Source organism: Hyperolius riggenbachi, chromosome 9, assembly GCF_040937935.1.
Source record: "Hyperolius riggenbachi isolate aHypRig1 chromosome 9, aHypRig1.pri, whole genome shotgun sequence".
NCBI lineage: Eukaryota > Metazoa > Chordata > Amphibia > Anura > Hyperoliidae > Hyperolius > Hyperolius riggenbachi.
Window position 1 is genome coordinate 83,356,743 of NC_090654.1, and position 15,906 is coordinate 83,372,648.

A 15,906-nucleotide genomic window follows, 5' to 3' on the forward strand; every position below is an offset into this window, starting at 1 on the left:
CCAGATTTGATCATCAGATAGACCTCTGTCAGACCAAATCTGAGGGATCTACAACCACAGTAAAATGTTTACTTGACCCAAAAAGATAACAACACAAGAGGTTTGTCTCACAATCTGCCAAATTCATCCCAGGAGATGTTCTCTGACGACAATTGTCCTTTCCACAAGGTGTGTATGAGCTCGTCAGATATTAACAGAACAAGCATGAAGAAGAAGGGAGTAAATGGACTACAAAAGCATTTCTTAGGTCTTCAGCATGAACCGATCGTTTGCATGCGTACCATCATTAGAACAGTCCATTGTTCAAACCTACCTACTATAACCCATGCAGCAAATTAATTCCTTATTTTCCAAAGATTTTTATCTGATGTGTGTACGCAGCTTAAAGAGAACCCGAGGTGTGTTTAAAGAATGTTATCTGCATACAGAGGCTGGATGTGCCTATACAGCCCAGCCTCTGTTGCTATCCCAAACCCCACTAAGGTCCCCCTGCACTCTGCAATCCCTCATAAATCACAGCCGTGCTGTGAGGCTGTGTTTACATCTGTAGTGTCAGTCTCAGCTGCTCCCCCGCCTCCTGCATAGCTCCGGTCCTTGCCCCCGTCCCTTCCCTCCAATCAGAAGGAAGGGAAGGGATGCAGGCGGGGACTGGAGTTCTGCAGGAGGCGGGGAGAGCAGCAGACTGACACTATAGAGATAAACACAGCCAGCTCTGACAAGCTGTTTGTCAGCAGCGTGGCTGTGATTTATGAGGGATTGCAGAGTGCAGGGGGACCTTAGGGGGGTTTGGGATAGCAACAGAGGCTGGGCTGTATAGGCAGATCCAGCCTCTGTATGTAGATAAGATTCTTCAAACCCACCTCGGGTTCTCTTTAAAGAGAGTCTGAAACGAGAATAAATCTCGCTTCAGACCTCATAGATAGCAGGGGCATGTTTGCCCCTGCTAAAACGCCGCTATCCCGCGGCTTAACGGGGGTCCCTTACCCCCCAAATCCCCTCCGTGCAGTGGGGGATCTCTTCCGCATTGAGGCAGGGCTAATCGCCGCAGCCCTGCCTCATGCGCGTCTGTCAGCGCGTATCTCCGCCTCTTCCCCGCCTCTCTCAGTCTTTCTTCACTGAGAGGGGCGGGGGAGAGGCGGCGATGCGCCGCTGATAGACGCGACTAGAGGCAGGGCTGCGGCTCTTAGCTCTGCCTCCAGGAGGAGCAAAATCCACGACCAAGTTGGTCGTGAATTTTGCAAGAGGGGATTTTGGGGTGAAGGGACTCCCATTTAGCCGCGGGATAGCGGCGTTTTAGCAGGGGCACACATGCCCCTGCTGAATATGAGCTCTGAAGCGAGATTTATTCTCGCTTCAGAGTCTCTTTAAGCCTGGTACACACATCGAATCTTGATTGCACAATTTTACCACCCCCATGTAGTATGAAGAGTCAACAGATATTGAATACTATGAGCAGATTAGCTGGATAGTAGTGACTGGATAGTGAACTGGTTAAGGGCTATTGCCATAAGGCACTGTAGGCACGTACCTATGGGCACCTGATAATGGAAAGGCGTCTCACTCCCATTGCAGTGCTGATGAGAGTGTAAATGAGAGGTTTGTGGGGGTTTGTGAGATCATGGTGGGTGAAGTCTAAGGTGCCAGGATATCTGTGCCTATAGGCTCCTGTGAGGTAAATCCAGGCCTGGCTCTGCCTATGACATGGGAGACCAGGGTTCCTGCCTAGGGTCAGCACCTATTCAGTAAGAGGTCCTTGGGCAAGACTCCCTAACACTGCAGGGTGGCCCCTTGAGCACACCCTTAGTGGCTGCAGCTCTTGAGCGCTTTGAGTCCAAAAAGAGAATAGCGTTATACAAATGTTAGGATTATTATTATATTATTTGTATAGATTGTGTAGGTAAACCCTCATACTACACAGAGGTGGTAAAATTGGTCAGGGATTGGCCAGTCATAATTGAAAGTGTGTACCAAGCTTAAAGCCTGATACACACACAAACAATTTTGATTGGGCAATGACTGACCAATGTCCCCACTTGCATGTGGAATGTTTAATAATATGAACAGATAGTGCAGGTAAGCTCGGCATACCACACAGAAGTGAAAAAATTATTGGTGGTTTGTACCAGACTTACATGGCCAAGCCCTCGTCTCTTGTATTACAATTTGTATTTGTAATGCCTATGACTTGGGAGACTTGTAATGTATAGAAGTGTGTAAATTATACTATTTATTATTGTACAGCACTACATAATATGTTGGTTCATTTTAAAAGAAAACTGATACTAATAATAATAACAATGATAAACTAACAATCATTTTTCTACTTGCCACCAGAAGAATGGTGCATTCACCATCAGTAATAAGCGATTGTCCTAGCAGGTACCAGTGAGCAGGACTAGCTTCAAGAAACAGTTCATTAAAGAGAACCTCCAGACTAAAAGGGCTTGATTCACAAAGCGGTGCTAACTGTTAGCACACCTGTGAAAACCCCCTTAGCACGTCTAAACGAGCTTTTCGCGCGCTAATTTGTGTGCGAACCGCATCGCGCAAAACTTTATGCGCGCACTGCACAGAGTGCAGGGCGCTCCGAACGAAGTGTCCATTAATGCCTATGGGACTTAGCGCGCGATCTGATTGAGAAATCCGATGCTAACCTACTTAGCACCCTGGTTAGCACGCCTAAAGACTTTAGACGTGCTAAGTAGGTTAGCACCGCATAGTGAATCAAGCCCAAAATCTGCAATGGATACAGAGGCGCCAGCAGAATAAAAAAACATGAACCAATATAAAAACAATAAAATCAGGGGGGTAAGGGTGGACTTACCCCCCCAGAAGGTCAAACATAACCAATGTGATTGGTAAAGACAAATTTAATTTGTACTCCAAATAAAACAATTGCAACGCGTTTCGCGGGTCTCACGCCCGCTTCCTCAGGCAAAATACAAAAAGGAGTAACTCAGACGTTGTGCAGTTGGATGCAGCGCCTCTGTCTTGTCACAGAGGCGCTGCATCCAACTGCACAACGTCTGAGTTACTCCTTTTTGTATTTTGCCTGAGGAAGCGGGCGTGAGACCCGCGAAACGCGTCGCAATTGTTTTATTTGGAGTACAAATTAAATTTTGTCTTTACCAATCACATTGGTTGTGTTTGACCTTCTGGGGAGGTAAGTCCACCCTTACCCCCCTGATTTTATTGTTTTTATATTGGTTCATGTTTTTTTTATTCTGCTGGCGCCTCTGTATTAATTGCACATTGTTATCCACCTGGTGGATGGGTGTGAAAACCCCTTTTTTCCTACTACGGAGAGCGACTTCTTAGCCTGAGTGGGGACAGGCTTATTTTCCCCATATGCGCTAAGAGTGGTTGCCTGACACTTGGCAACCCATGTTTGTGAGTATATCTCTACTTGCTATTACATTTATACCTCAATATCATCAATAATACACTATTGGGGGCTCCCGGTTGTTGTTTTTTTTCTGTTTCTGTCTTACAGACTAAAAATCTACTCAGTAGCACTGAAAAGGCTTGGTGTTTCGTTAAGTTTCACAGCATCAGAACTTTGTTTTTCATACCCAAGCCTAATTTTTAGCTGATTAAAAGCTGAACTCCGCCCCATCAAAGAAAACTGCACGGGCATTTTTCCTGCAAAGGATGATGGGATTTCTAATGTTGTTGTTCTCGTTGCCTAGCAGCTGGGAGGGGTGATCAGGACACAGGACAGTTGGAACTGTGTCTCATGCTCCCCGTCACCTCCTTTTAACCAAAAAGATGGCTGCCCTCATGAAATCAAACATTTGCCTGTTCTTTTAAAACAGGGTGGGTAAGAGATTATATTACCTATCTATTTTAATTAACATAACTAATGTAAGTTAATGACAGTATGTTTGTTTAGGCTGAAGTTCCTCATTAAATACTAATGGCAAATTTGCAAAACAAACCATTTTATAATTTAGTTCACAGTGGGGTGTTGCGGTGCAAGTTCATAGTCGTGTCTTAACACAAAAAGTCGCACTGTAATAGTAAGTCTATGTGACCTCACTACCGCAATTTAGACATAAAATTGAACTCTGGAGATATTAACCGCAGCAAGTAGAAAAACATCTATCCTGCTTATGATTGACATTATTGTCATGAGGTTTTTGCAGACTTTGGTCATACTTGTCACCCTATGATCATTCTGTTTAGTTATTTATCTGTATGTAGTGTGTTTTCATGATCTGTTTTCTTCCTTTTTTTTCTTTTATTACTATGGTTGATATTTTTTAAACCACCTAATGTGTTAAGTCAATAGGACACCTCTGATGACTAAATATGGTTATTTGTTTTCCCTCGAGCTGGATGGAGGGAACAATGTTTTTCATTTCCATTTTTTCCTGGACTCTGAGTTCTTCATAGGGTGGAGTAATGAAGGCAGAAGTGCCCTCACCCCATTGCTTCCTCTGTGTTCCAGACTGTGAATATTTGTCATTGCTATGTAAATGTTATTGTATGATTGGCCATCTATGATTGGTTTTTGATACACATGTGGAAACATGCTCTGTTATGCTGTCTTTTTTTGCCACTTTTGTGGCTGCTTTGTTTATTTTTCAATAACTGTTCAATAAAGAAGATTTAACGAGTAAGTCTATGTTCACGTTCAGAGTTCAGAGTGCTCCAGGTTTGAACTGGTGACAGTTAAGATGTTCTCTAACATTTTAGTGAAATTTTTGCATTTTTATTCCTCACCCCCCACTCACTGGATATCGGAATACGGATTGGTTCGCTACTGCTTCCCTCTCCACCATCACTGATCGATCGGATCTCAATGACGTAATGCTCGCCATACGGAATGGAAAGTTCCACTGAGGTCTGGTTAGTCTCAATCATGGCGGCCCCACCCTGGCGGTTCCACCGATAGAAGACCTACAGCGACAATAAATCATGTAACACCAGATAAAAGTTATTTAACAAACACATCCTGCAAAAATTGCTTTTTTTTTAAAAAAAAAGCCCAACAAATGCCCAAGTGATTGAATCAGAATTGAAGAGTATGTGAGGGGTTGGAAATATTTTTAGAATTGGCCTGCTGCCTTTGTCCCTTTTGGAGAATCACATACTACTTCCTGTTTCAGGGAGGGCTTGGTATTGAGGTTCCCTGGGGTCCCCAGGACAGGACGTCACAGAGAGAAATAAGACTCGACAGAGGTTCTAACTCTTGTCCACTCCACAAGAAATGATTGGGTGACCTACTTCAAGTCTAGCCTTGTGCTGATCGTAATGTTAAAAATGATATTCATAATTTTCAGAATTATGATTGTAATAGAAAATTGTAATCACAAAAACAGTGAAAATGTGCGCAATTACGACTATATGCATAATTTTCGTAATTCCGATAATTTTTGTAGTAACTAGTATTTTTGAAGTTATGCATAATAAAAAAAAAATAATCATACAGTTTCAATTAATTTTTAATAATTACAAAAAATTATGAGAAGTTACAAGTAACACAAAATTATACTTTAACCCGACGTTATGACGCGGCATTACAAATTATGAGTTAATTAATTAAGAATTACGACTTTGTATTGTACTTGCAAATTGCGATACGAAATTTACACAAATGCGACATTTCGGCTCACCACTAGTCTGGGCTGCGCATGAAAAAGATCCATGTTTCCTGATATGAATTTAATGTTTTGGGCTGGTGGTTGACATTAAATGTTTCCACTTCTGCCTCCTGTTACAATTTATTCACAGTGGTGACTACAGAAGGATGGAATGGATTGGTACATGATCCCTTGGGCTACTGAGCACTGCTGACGCTGTACAGAGGCGTCATCAGTCTTCAGGTTAGCAATACATCTGTTGCTATGCGGGATGGGGGGTGGGAAGGCCACATGCAATGGAGCGGATTCCTGTGGGCCAGGTAGAGAGGAGTACAATGCGATTGGGCTGTGCTCAGGTGTGGGGGAATGTTGAAGATCCAGTATGCCAGATCTTTACCAGCTGTACATACGCTGGCTTAACTCACGATTTGACAATCTTTATCGTCCACCACAGCCGAGTTCAAACCAGCGTGTGACAAAGATGATTTTATTGTGTGCCGTTGAGTAACTCCATGCAACACTCTGTAGACTGAAATGGTCTTCTGCACTTACTCTGTACCCTTTGACCTCAGACTCATCCTCCTGCGCTGTCACCTGGTCCCAGCTGAGGATGATTTTGGAGTTAGAGGAGTTCCAGGTGATGTTTTCTGGAGGCTGGCTTGGAGCTGCTCAATAGAAACAATGGTGCGACATGTAGTAGAATGTAGTAAATAAATCAGAATACCTTTATATTACATATCCTAATTTCAGCATCAGAAACCGTAGCAATGCCCTCCCACTGAGGCTTAGCCTGGATGTTTATTATGTGGAATTGTCCCCACTGAGCATTCTGGGAGGCGTATGAGAGAAATCGCCGCCGGGAGACTTGGGCGCAGGATACAGCCGGTATGGCTTATCCTGCTGCTGCACATGTCCCGGCGTTAATTACTATTCCCCCTTCAGGTCCACGTGGATGGTGGGGAATGATGTAATTCAGCTTCCAGCTATTGCTGGCGGCCAAATTACAGTGTCTTAAAAGTAACTACAGCTCCGTCTTCTGACGGCGCCGAAGTTACTCACTGTGCGCCTCTATAGCCGTAATTCCTATTACGGTCTATGGTGGCGCCGGCTGTGCCCAAATCTCCTGCGCTGGATTTCTAGTGTTTGTCTGGGAGACCAGAGATAATTTTTAATGGCTTTAGGACTCACAGTTGACGTTCTGAAAAATTCAGAACGTAAACCTATATTCCATTCCCCATAACCATAGGATACCCCCATATCCACATCTCCCCAAGAGGTAGGAAATGAAATGAACTTTAACTGTTATTAACAGAACCAAGAGCTACTATCCATGTCTCAGCAATATGAACCCTTCATTTTGACAGAAAGTAGCGTTTAGTGTTGGAGGAACACTCACGTGGTTTTCTGGTGGTCACATTCACTGTAGTGCTAGCAGGGCCAGTGCCAGCGCTGTTGTATGCCCGCACATTCAGGAAATATAGGGTGTGCCCTTGTAGATGGCTCAGTTTGGAAGAAGTTTGGTTTCCCAAAGTTCGTAGTTTGCGTGCGCTCTGCTCCTTCTCGTTTTGTTTCCAGAAGCGAACCTGAAAGATAAGGGAAGATTTGTACAGAACAGTGATGCCCTCCATGTCAGGGCTTCCTAACCCTGTCCTCAAGTACCACCAACAGTGCATCTTTTGTGGAAATCCACAGAGGTTGTTAATCAGCTTTGCTCATTACCTCACCTGTGAGTGTATGGCCTCAATTCACTAAGATTATCTCCTGTCTTTAATAACTCTTCTAGAGTTGTTACCATGGTGATAAGGCATGTAGTATTCAGGAAACATTTTACCTCAGGCAAACCTAAAGTTAACTCTTCTGTCTTTAAGTTAACTCTCCAATCCTTAAAATAACTCCAGAGTTAAAGACAGGCTGTTAATTAACTGCATGTGAAAATGGGTCTATATGAAAAGGGCGTCGGTAAAAAAGGGCGCCTGGTGGAGCCCATATATACCAACTTCGGCTACAAAAAAGGCGCCTGGTGTAGCCCATATAAATTTCGGCTACAAAAAAGGGCGCCTGGTGTAGCCCATATAAAAACTTCGGCTCCAAAAAAGGCGCCTGGTGTAGCCCATATAAAAACTTCGGGATGTGTTCATTACTATTCCCCCTCCAGGCCGCCATGGATAGTGGGGGAATGAAATAATTCGGCTTCCAGCACTTGTAGCCCATATAAAAACATAGGCTACAAAAAAATGCAATAATATGGGCTACAAAGGGGCGCCCTACTGTAGCCGAAAGCCTTGTAGCCGAAAAAATATGGGCTACAAAGGGGCGCCCTACTGTAGCTGAAAACCTTGTAGCCGAAAAAATATGGGCTACAAAGGGGAGCCCGCTTGTAGCCTATATCAAAACTCGGGCGCCCTTTTCTACACCTTGTAGCCCATATTTCCAGAAATAACATTGATGTCTATGGCGGCGCCCTTTTCATACAGGCAGCTCGGGCGCCCTTTTCAACCGATACCGTGAAAATAACTACAGAGGAGGTAAATTAACTACAGAGGAGGTAAATTAACTACAGAGGAGGTAACTTAACTACAGAGGGGGTAAATTAACTACAGAGGAGGTAACTTAAGGAATGAAGAGATAAGATAACTCTCTCACTGTGTGGAGGTAAGTTTTCTCTTGCCTTATTATCTCCAGCATGATCTTAGTGAATTGAGGCCTTTGTGTTTTCTGCATAACAAGTACTGTTGGTGGGCTTTGAGGACAGGGTTGAGAAGTCCTGCTCTATGTGACAATATCTAAACAATGTGGCAGCTGCACATCTACAGTTCCTGCATGATGGAATCCACTCCTTACCTCATATCCCTGGATCCTCCCCTTGCTAAGGCTGGTTGGAACTCCGATCCATGATACCTCAATGTCCCAAGCGGTCAAACTCCGAGCAAAGACACCGGCAGGGGACCGGCCAGGTTCTACAGAAAACATGAAAATATTACCAATTGTATGGATAGCTCAGAATGGTAAACTGGATGTCAGAGGAATACTTATTTTAAAGTTCAGATAACACACAGAAGGCTTAGAACCTCTATTTTTATTGCTGTCTGTGTCTCCCTTTGAGAGCTTTCCCAACTCTTATCACTGTGACATTTGGCCACAGGATAGAAAGAGAAGTGAATTCCAAGATTTATGGTTATCACTGGACATGAATTAGGGATTTACCTCTCAAATGGACACCTGTTCCAAGGACATCTGTCAAAAGTTGAAAACATTTTAATTTCTTCTTGTGTTAAGGTAGCATTACATCCAGGGCCGGATTTAGGCCTAGGCCACCACAGGAGCAGGGGCACCAAAGCAGCAGACTAAACTGGTGCAGCATTTGCAAGCTTGAAAATGCTGCAATGCAAGGAGATATGTGAGGGCCTGATCTCCCTGCTGTCAGCCACCTGTGCAGCAGCCACCTTGCTCGCTTTGCACGTTGGCGTTGTGGCGGGCGGCTACAGACTTGGGCAGCATTAGAGACGGAGGGGAAGAGGACTCTTCTGCACTGGAGATGAGCAGAGAAGTGAGTGACACTGATGGCTACTGCGGTGTGGAGGCAAGCTGTACTGAAAGAGGGGGAGTGGGAAAGGGAGGGATTAAGGGAGTCATCTGGCTACCTATACTGGAGGGAAGGGGAGGGGCCATCTCGCTACCTATACTGAAGGGGGGCGGCTGGTGACATTGGCCTTGGGCAGTAAAGAGTGCAAATCCGGCCCTGATTACATCTAGTGATGATAGGCATATTTGACCAAGAGACAAATCTCTCTCTGATCGAATCTGATACGAGAGAGATCTCACAGCTGCTCATACACCGCAGGCTGATTTTCGGTCAATTTCATGCTAAAACAGATCAGGAATTGACCTTGTGACAATTAGCGTACAAGTTGGCATGAGTGTTACGTCATACAAATGTGCATGTTACACCAACAACCACGTGGGGTGCGTGTATGGGTGGAGGATGGAGCCCGTGGTGGACATGGGCAGATAAAGTATAGTGAACCAGGCACCCGGGGGGGGGGGGTCACATTTGACATTAGGGAGAACAGCGTTGGGGGTTTGTCGGTTGTCCCGATATCGCTCAACGTTACCCCCTCGCAGCCAAATGACCACAACAGCCCAATTGACATGCTGAGCCCAAAAAAGGTCACATTGTCAATCGGGCATGCGCTTGACGGCACCTATCCTATCCTTTCATCCAATTCAATAGCAATTATCAAATTGGATGGTTGACCGGCCACCAAGTCCATGGATGTATGGCCACCTTTACAGTGCTTGAATGCACCCAAAATAGTATGTTAATAGTTGTTTCATTATCCTAGGTGAAGCCATTGAGACTGCAAAACTCCACTGTATAGAATCGCTGTAGTGGATACATAACAGCATGAAAAGTTGTTCCAATTATGAATATAATTAGCCAATCACAGTACTAATCCGAACTAACTAATCCGACATTTGTATAGCGCTTTTCTCCTGACGGACTCAAAGCGCTCAAGAGCTGCAGCCACTGGGTTGCGCTCAAGAGGCCACACTGCAGTGTTAGGGAGTCTTGCCTTGAACTCCTTACTGAATAGGTACTTGACCTAGCCAGGATTCGAACCCTGGTCTCCCATGTCAAAGGCGGTGCCCTTAACCAGTACACTATCCAGCCACTATCCAGCCGCCCAGTAATTTTCCATAAGAATGGCCAGTCTTACCTTCTTCTGCAGTGTAGACCACAGTCAGTGGGCTAAAGGGTCCCTCTCCCCTGTTGTTGAACACGCCAACCTTCACCTCATATGGAGAGAAAGACTGGAGGCTCTCATTCTTGTAGACATAGCGAGAGGCATCCGCTGATGCAACAACCGTCTGCATCCAGCTAATTGTTCCAAAGGGCCGAAACGCCACCACGTAACCAAATCCACCACCATTCTGGAACTCCTCTGGAACTGGCTGCAAACCAAAATATGTCTTTGGTGAACCACTGCCTCATCATGAACACTACCTCTCTGTGTCTGTAGAAAGTTGGTGTGCACTCATCTCCTTTCCTTAATGTCCATCTCCACAACTTCAGATAATCTGTGAGATGCTAATAATTTGGCCCTATCTCTGAGCAGGTGACACGGATGCCAGGGAGGGGAGACCGTCCCACTACACCCTATCTACAAGGATCCCAGAGAAGATCCCTAAAAACTTCTACTAAAATTAGGAAAATTAAGAAGAAATCAAATATTTGCACACCCATTTTAGGAGCATAGATAGAGGGAAGTGGAGGCTGCCATCTTTGTATCCTTTGAAAGTGTACCTGAGCTGAAGTTCAGGTCAAAAAAGCATATACTTACCTAAGAAGAGGGAACAATCTGGATGCTGTAGAGGTTTCCCACAGCATCCTCCGATCCCTATTGCCGCTTGCCAACACGGGCTCATTGGAAAGCTGATCAGGGCCACACTCCTTTTAAAGCACGCACACGGCTGTACTGCTTTTGCACAAATATGGCTGCCCCTGTGCAGTAACGGCTCTGTGCTACTAAGCAGGTGCGACAGTGCTTGCGCAGGTGCAGCATGGCCATGCTCAAATGTAAAGAGGAAGGTCCTGGAAAGTGGCTGAGTGAGAAGCATCCAAGAAGCCTCTATAGCATCCAGATACTTCCATGTTCTTAGCTAAGTCTTTCCTTTTTGACCCATGCTTCGGCTCGGGTTTACGTTAAACAATACCAGTTGCCTGGTATCCTGCTGATCTATTTGGCTGCAGTAGTGTCTGAATCACACACCCGAAACAAGCATGCAGCGAATCCAGTCAGACTTCAAACATCTGATCTGCATGCTTGTTCAGGGTCTATGGCTAAAAGTATTATGCTGGGAACACACAATCCTTTTTTTTTGCGGTAGTTTCTCCGCGCAATCGATTTACCATTCGATTCTCTGCTCGTTTCTCTTATCTTCGGCTCGTTTGTCTTATCTTTTTTCCCTTCACTTCTATGAGGAATCCAGCAGTAAAACGATCAAACGGAATATCGGACATGATGGAATTTATCAATCGAGCGCATCTATCTTGCGGGAAAATGAAACGTGTGTTCCCAGCATTACAGATACAGGATCTGCAGGACAACCAGGCAATTTGCATTGTTTAATAGGAAATAAATAGTCCAGACTCCATATTCCTGTTACCTCAGGTGTTCTTTAAACCTTTGTGATAAATAGGTAAGCAGTCTGCTGAAAGTCCCTTTCACCTATTTAGCTGAATGAGGATTGCTATATGGCCATTGTGTTATTAGGGGGTGAACAGGCAGCACCTTATGTCCCTGACTGCCATTAGCCACACCTCCTCTTGACAATGAGGCAGAAAAAAGCACCTTTTCCTTAAAGTGGATCCGAGATGAACCTTTACTGATTGCATAATTGTGTTCCTTTCCTATTGTTTATAGGGCATTCCTCAAGCCAAATACTTTTTTGTTTTTGTTTTAATACTCTAATTCCCTATAAACTAAACAAGCCACGCCCACAGGTTTTCAGAGAGCTAAGGCACTTTCAGACAGTAGCAAGGGCTCATGGGTGCTCAGTCTGGGCAGGAGGAGGGGGAGGTATTACTAGCCAGAGATTTCAGAGACAGAGGGGAGGAGGGGGGATTAGTTTTTTTTGCTCAAGATGCAGATAAGCCTGCCTCTGTGTAATGTTTACAAACAACATGGCTGCTGTCACTGTATCACAGAAAGAAATAATCATATTCTATTAAAGCTGTTTGCAGCTAGATTTGCTGTGTACACTATCTAAACTTTAGATAAGATATACAGACAAGTTACTGGTTATGGTTAGTTTTTCATCTCGAATCTGCTTTAACAATACAACACATTTCTCTTATGAAGAAGTGTGTGGATTTTCCACCTCTGTATGCAAACTACCCCCTAATGTGAAGAGTCACATGGGGTGGTATTGCAGATGTCTTGGGCTGCACCTTCTTTCCTGACCAGCTTGCATGGTAGATAAACAGTGTAATAAGGCTTAAAGGGGAACTGTAGTGAAAATAACATCATGGACAAAAATGCTTTATTTTTTCAATATTCATATATATATTATTTAGTCAGTGTTTGCCCATTGGAAAATCTTTCCTCTCCCCGATTTACATTCTGACATTTATCACTGGTGGTGACATCTTTAGTTCTGCCAGGTTATCTGTTCGGAATGTTTGGTTCTGAGATTTTCATGCACTGAGGGAGATACAGCTTGTCTGCTTGCTTGGCAAATGGAAAAAGCTGTTATTTCCCACAAGGCAATGAGGTTCACAGACAGCAAACTGTCAGGACCATGGCTCTGACATCACACGGTGGGAGGGGTTTTACCACAATATCAGCCATACAGACGTCACTGATGAACTATTTGAGAAAAGGAAAGATTTCTTGTAGGAAAGGGGGAATCAGCTACCGATTGGAATGAAGTTCAATCCTTGGTCAAAGTTCTTCTTTTAGGGCTTGTTCACACCTAGGGCGTTTTGCGTTTTTTTAAGTGTGCGATTTTCAAAATTGCCCTAAAAGCGCTTGTGCAATGATTCCCTATGAGAGTGTTCGCATCTGAGCGGTTTGTTTCCGATCCGCTCAGCAAAGCGCTACCTGTACCATTTTTAGTGGGCAATTTTGCTACAATGGAATGCATAGAAAAAAAGCTCACAAAATCGCTTTATGCAGCGATTGCATTGTACTTATTCTTTTCCGGGTCAAAGAGTTCACTTCCTGACTTGCGTCAGGAAGTGAAAAAAGAAATTGCTCTGCAAAAGGGCTTTGAAAAGCGCTTTACACAAAATCAAAGCACGCAGGTAAGCGCCGGGAGAGGGGGAAAAAAAATCACTCTCAAAATCGCAAAATGCGGCACGCGTGTGTGTAGAGGGGGTCATGGGTATTGTGCTCACATGTTCTGCTCGCTCCAGTCATGCTTCTTACCTCCCACGTGATGATGAGTTCATTCTTGCTGCCACCTCCACCGCTCACATTAGCTGGGGTGACCTCTGGGACTACAGCAGATAAAGAACAAGAGGGAAATGTATTAGATGTGGCTGTAATCATTGAAGAATAAACATACATTACATGCAGTGCAGAGCTGGCCAAGTCATACACACAAGGCAATGTGTGCTGAGCTGTCCATGATGCTTCTTGCATGCAGTACAGATGTAGCAGCCCACATGAAGTACAGTTATATGGCAATCTATTAAGGGGTCAGGGAATTATGTAAAATAAAATAACAAAAGGCATAATCCATGATAGTTCAACAGCAATATCCTCCTGCAGGATAGTTATGAGACCCCACAGTACTAGCTCCACGTCTCCAAGAATATGGGATTATGGGAAATAATGCTAAGGTGGCACCTGTCATAGGGCAGTACTTTATCCTCCTGAAGTGGCCTTTTTAATCTATTATACCCTAGAGGAGATCTTCAAAATAATCTGGGCTGTAATGGAAGACCATGAATTATTTGATCAATAATTTGGGTATATAATAATCCAGTAATATTTGTTCTCTTATAAGTCGTGCAACCATCCGAATATAATACGTTGCGCCATCGCTTCCCCATGTAACAAATCCAGCTATCATTACTCTAGTGGTAACAAGTGCAGCAATCGTTACCACCCCTCATACCAAGTACAACCATCATACACCACCTGTACAACCATCACCTCCATTTAAGAGGTGAGGCCATCACTGCTTCTGTGTAATAGGCACAATCATCATAACCCCCATATAACAAGCGTATATGTTAAGGTCAAAGCCAGAAGTCGGCCAAAGTGGGAATTGGACGGCCATTTCTAAAAAATAGCCAATTTAGTTATAACATCACCGGCCAAAGTCTAACAATGGCCAGCCAATGTACACAATGGCTTTCCTGGCATTTCACTATTTGCCTTGTGTCGTGTCACTGTCTTGGACATGACACCATCTGGAGATATGGGAAGGTTAGTGTTAGGCAGATGAGTTAGCAGTAGGCACAGAAGAGATGAGGTTAATGTTAGGCAGAGGAGAGGGGAGGTTAATTTTAAGCAGAGGAGAGGGGAGCTTAGTGGTAGACAGAGGAGATTGGAGATTAGTGCTGGGCACTAGAGAGGTGAAGGTTAGTAATAGACGTAGCACATTTGCACATTTGGAATAAAAAAACGTTTTTGTCCCCTTACCAGCCAAGGTACAAAGTATTCTATTACATCTGACCTTGGCCACATCTCTTGGCTACTTCCCAATGTGTGAACTGGCCCAGTGCTGGGCCGAAATTACGCATGAGCGTAATTACGCATCGTAATTCAAAGTAAATTTACGCATAAGCGCTACGCGTAACTTACGGTCTTACGCGTAATTATTTACGCGTAAGCAGTTAAGTGGTATCGTAATTACGCTGTCTTCTACTGTAATTGCTAGGTATGCGTAATTTTACGAAGACTTACGCGTAATTTTACGCGTAATTACTAACGTAAAAACTCCCCTTTTCTAAGAGTAGCCAATCAGTCAACATCCTAAGCAACCAATAGTATCTTCTCCCGCCCTTCAGTATAAGCGTACGTTTTGACGCATACGAATGATGTGTACGCAATAACTGTCACATTGACGGCTATTGCGTACACAAAATACGCATTAATGGTTATTACGGCACTACGCGTAACATCGTAGTGTAAGCGCGTAACTGCGTACGTTAACGCGTAATTACAGTGATGAACCGTAGATAATTTCCTACGCCGTAACTGTAATTGCGTAATGCGTAATAGCGTAAAATTACGCGTAAAGATCCGTAAGCGTAGATTTTTCCATTACGACCAGCAATGAACTGGCCACACTTCTGGCTTTGGCTTTAACATACAGACCACCCCCATATAAGTTGTGAGCCCATAACTGTTCCTGTGTAACAAGTACAACTATCCTTACTCCAGTTACAAATGCAGCAATTATTACCCTCACATAACAGTACTGACCATCATGTCCCCTTATCAGAGGTGTGGCCATTATACCCCCCTATAACAAAGATGGCTATCAAGGCCCTCTTATAAGAAGTGTGGCCATCACTATCTCTATAGGAAAGGTTGCCATAATATCACCCTTGTAAGATGACACTAAGCCGCTTGAAATTTATACAGCCATGACATCCCCCAACAAATAGCATCCAGTAGTGCCTTGTAAAAATATATATAAAAAAAAACACCCTCATCCTAGGTGAAAGATTAGGGTATTATCTCACGTGCCTACCTACCTGCCCTATTCCTGGCTACATGGTAAACTTTTGCTATTTGACTGAACAGGAGAGATAAGTCTGTATATCTCCTGAAATATAAATGTTGATGTGGAAGCAGGAGAG

General features: G+C 44.0%; 1 protein-coding gene across 9 annotated transcripts in view; it reads right to left on the bottom strand.

The window, feature by feature from the left end:
* The window catches only part of LOC137532531 (contactin-4-like), a 434,987-nt gene that overhangs the window by 3,979 nt on the left and 415,102 nt on the right, over nt 1-15,906 (bottom strand). For all 9 annotated transcript variants that reach the window (XM_068253129.1, XM_068253131.1, XM_068253134.1 and 6 more), the window contains 6 exons: nt 13,517-13,587; nt 10,304-10,538; nt 8,427-8,542; nt 6,982-7,168; nt 6,138-6,250; nt 4,737-4,902 (listed from right to left, as the gene is read on the bottom strand). In XM_068253129.1, the coding sequence (XP_068109230.1) occupies nt 4,737-4,902; nt 6,138-6,250; nt 6,982-7,168; nt 8,427-8,542; nt 10,304-10,538; nt 13,517-13,587 (888 nt within the window). The remainder of the gene's footprint in view (nt 1-4,736; nt 4,903-6,137; nt 6,251-6,981; nt 7,169-8,426; nt 8,543-10,303; nt 10,539-13,516; nt 13,588-15,906) is intronic.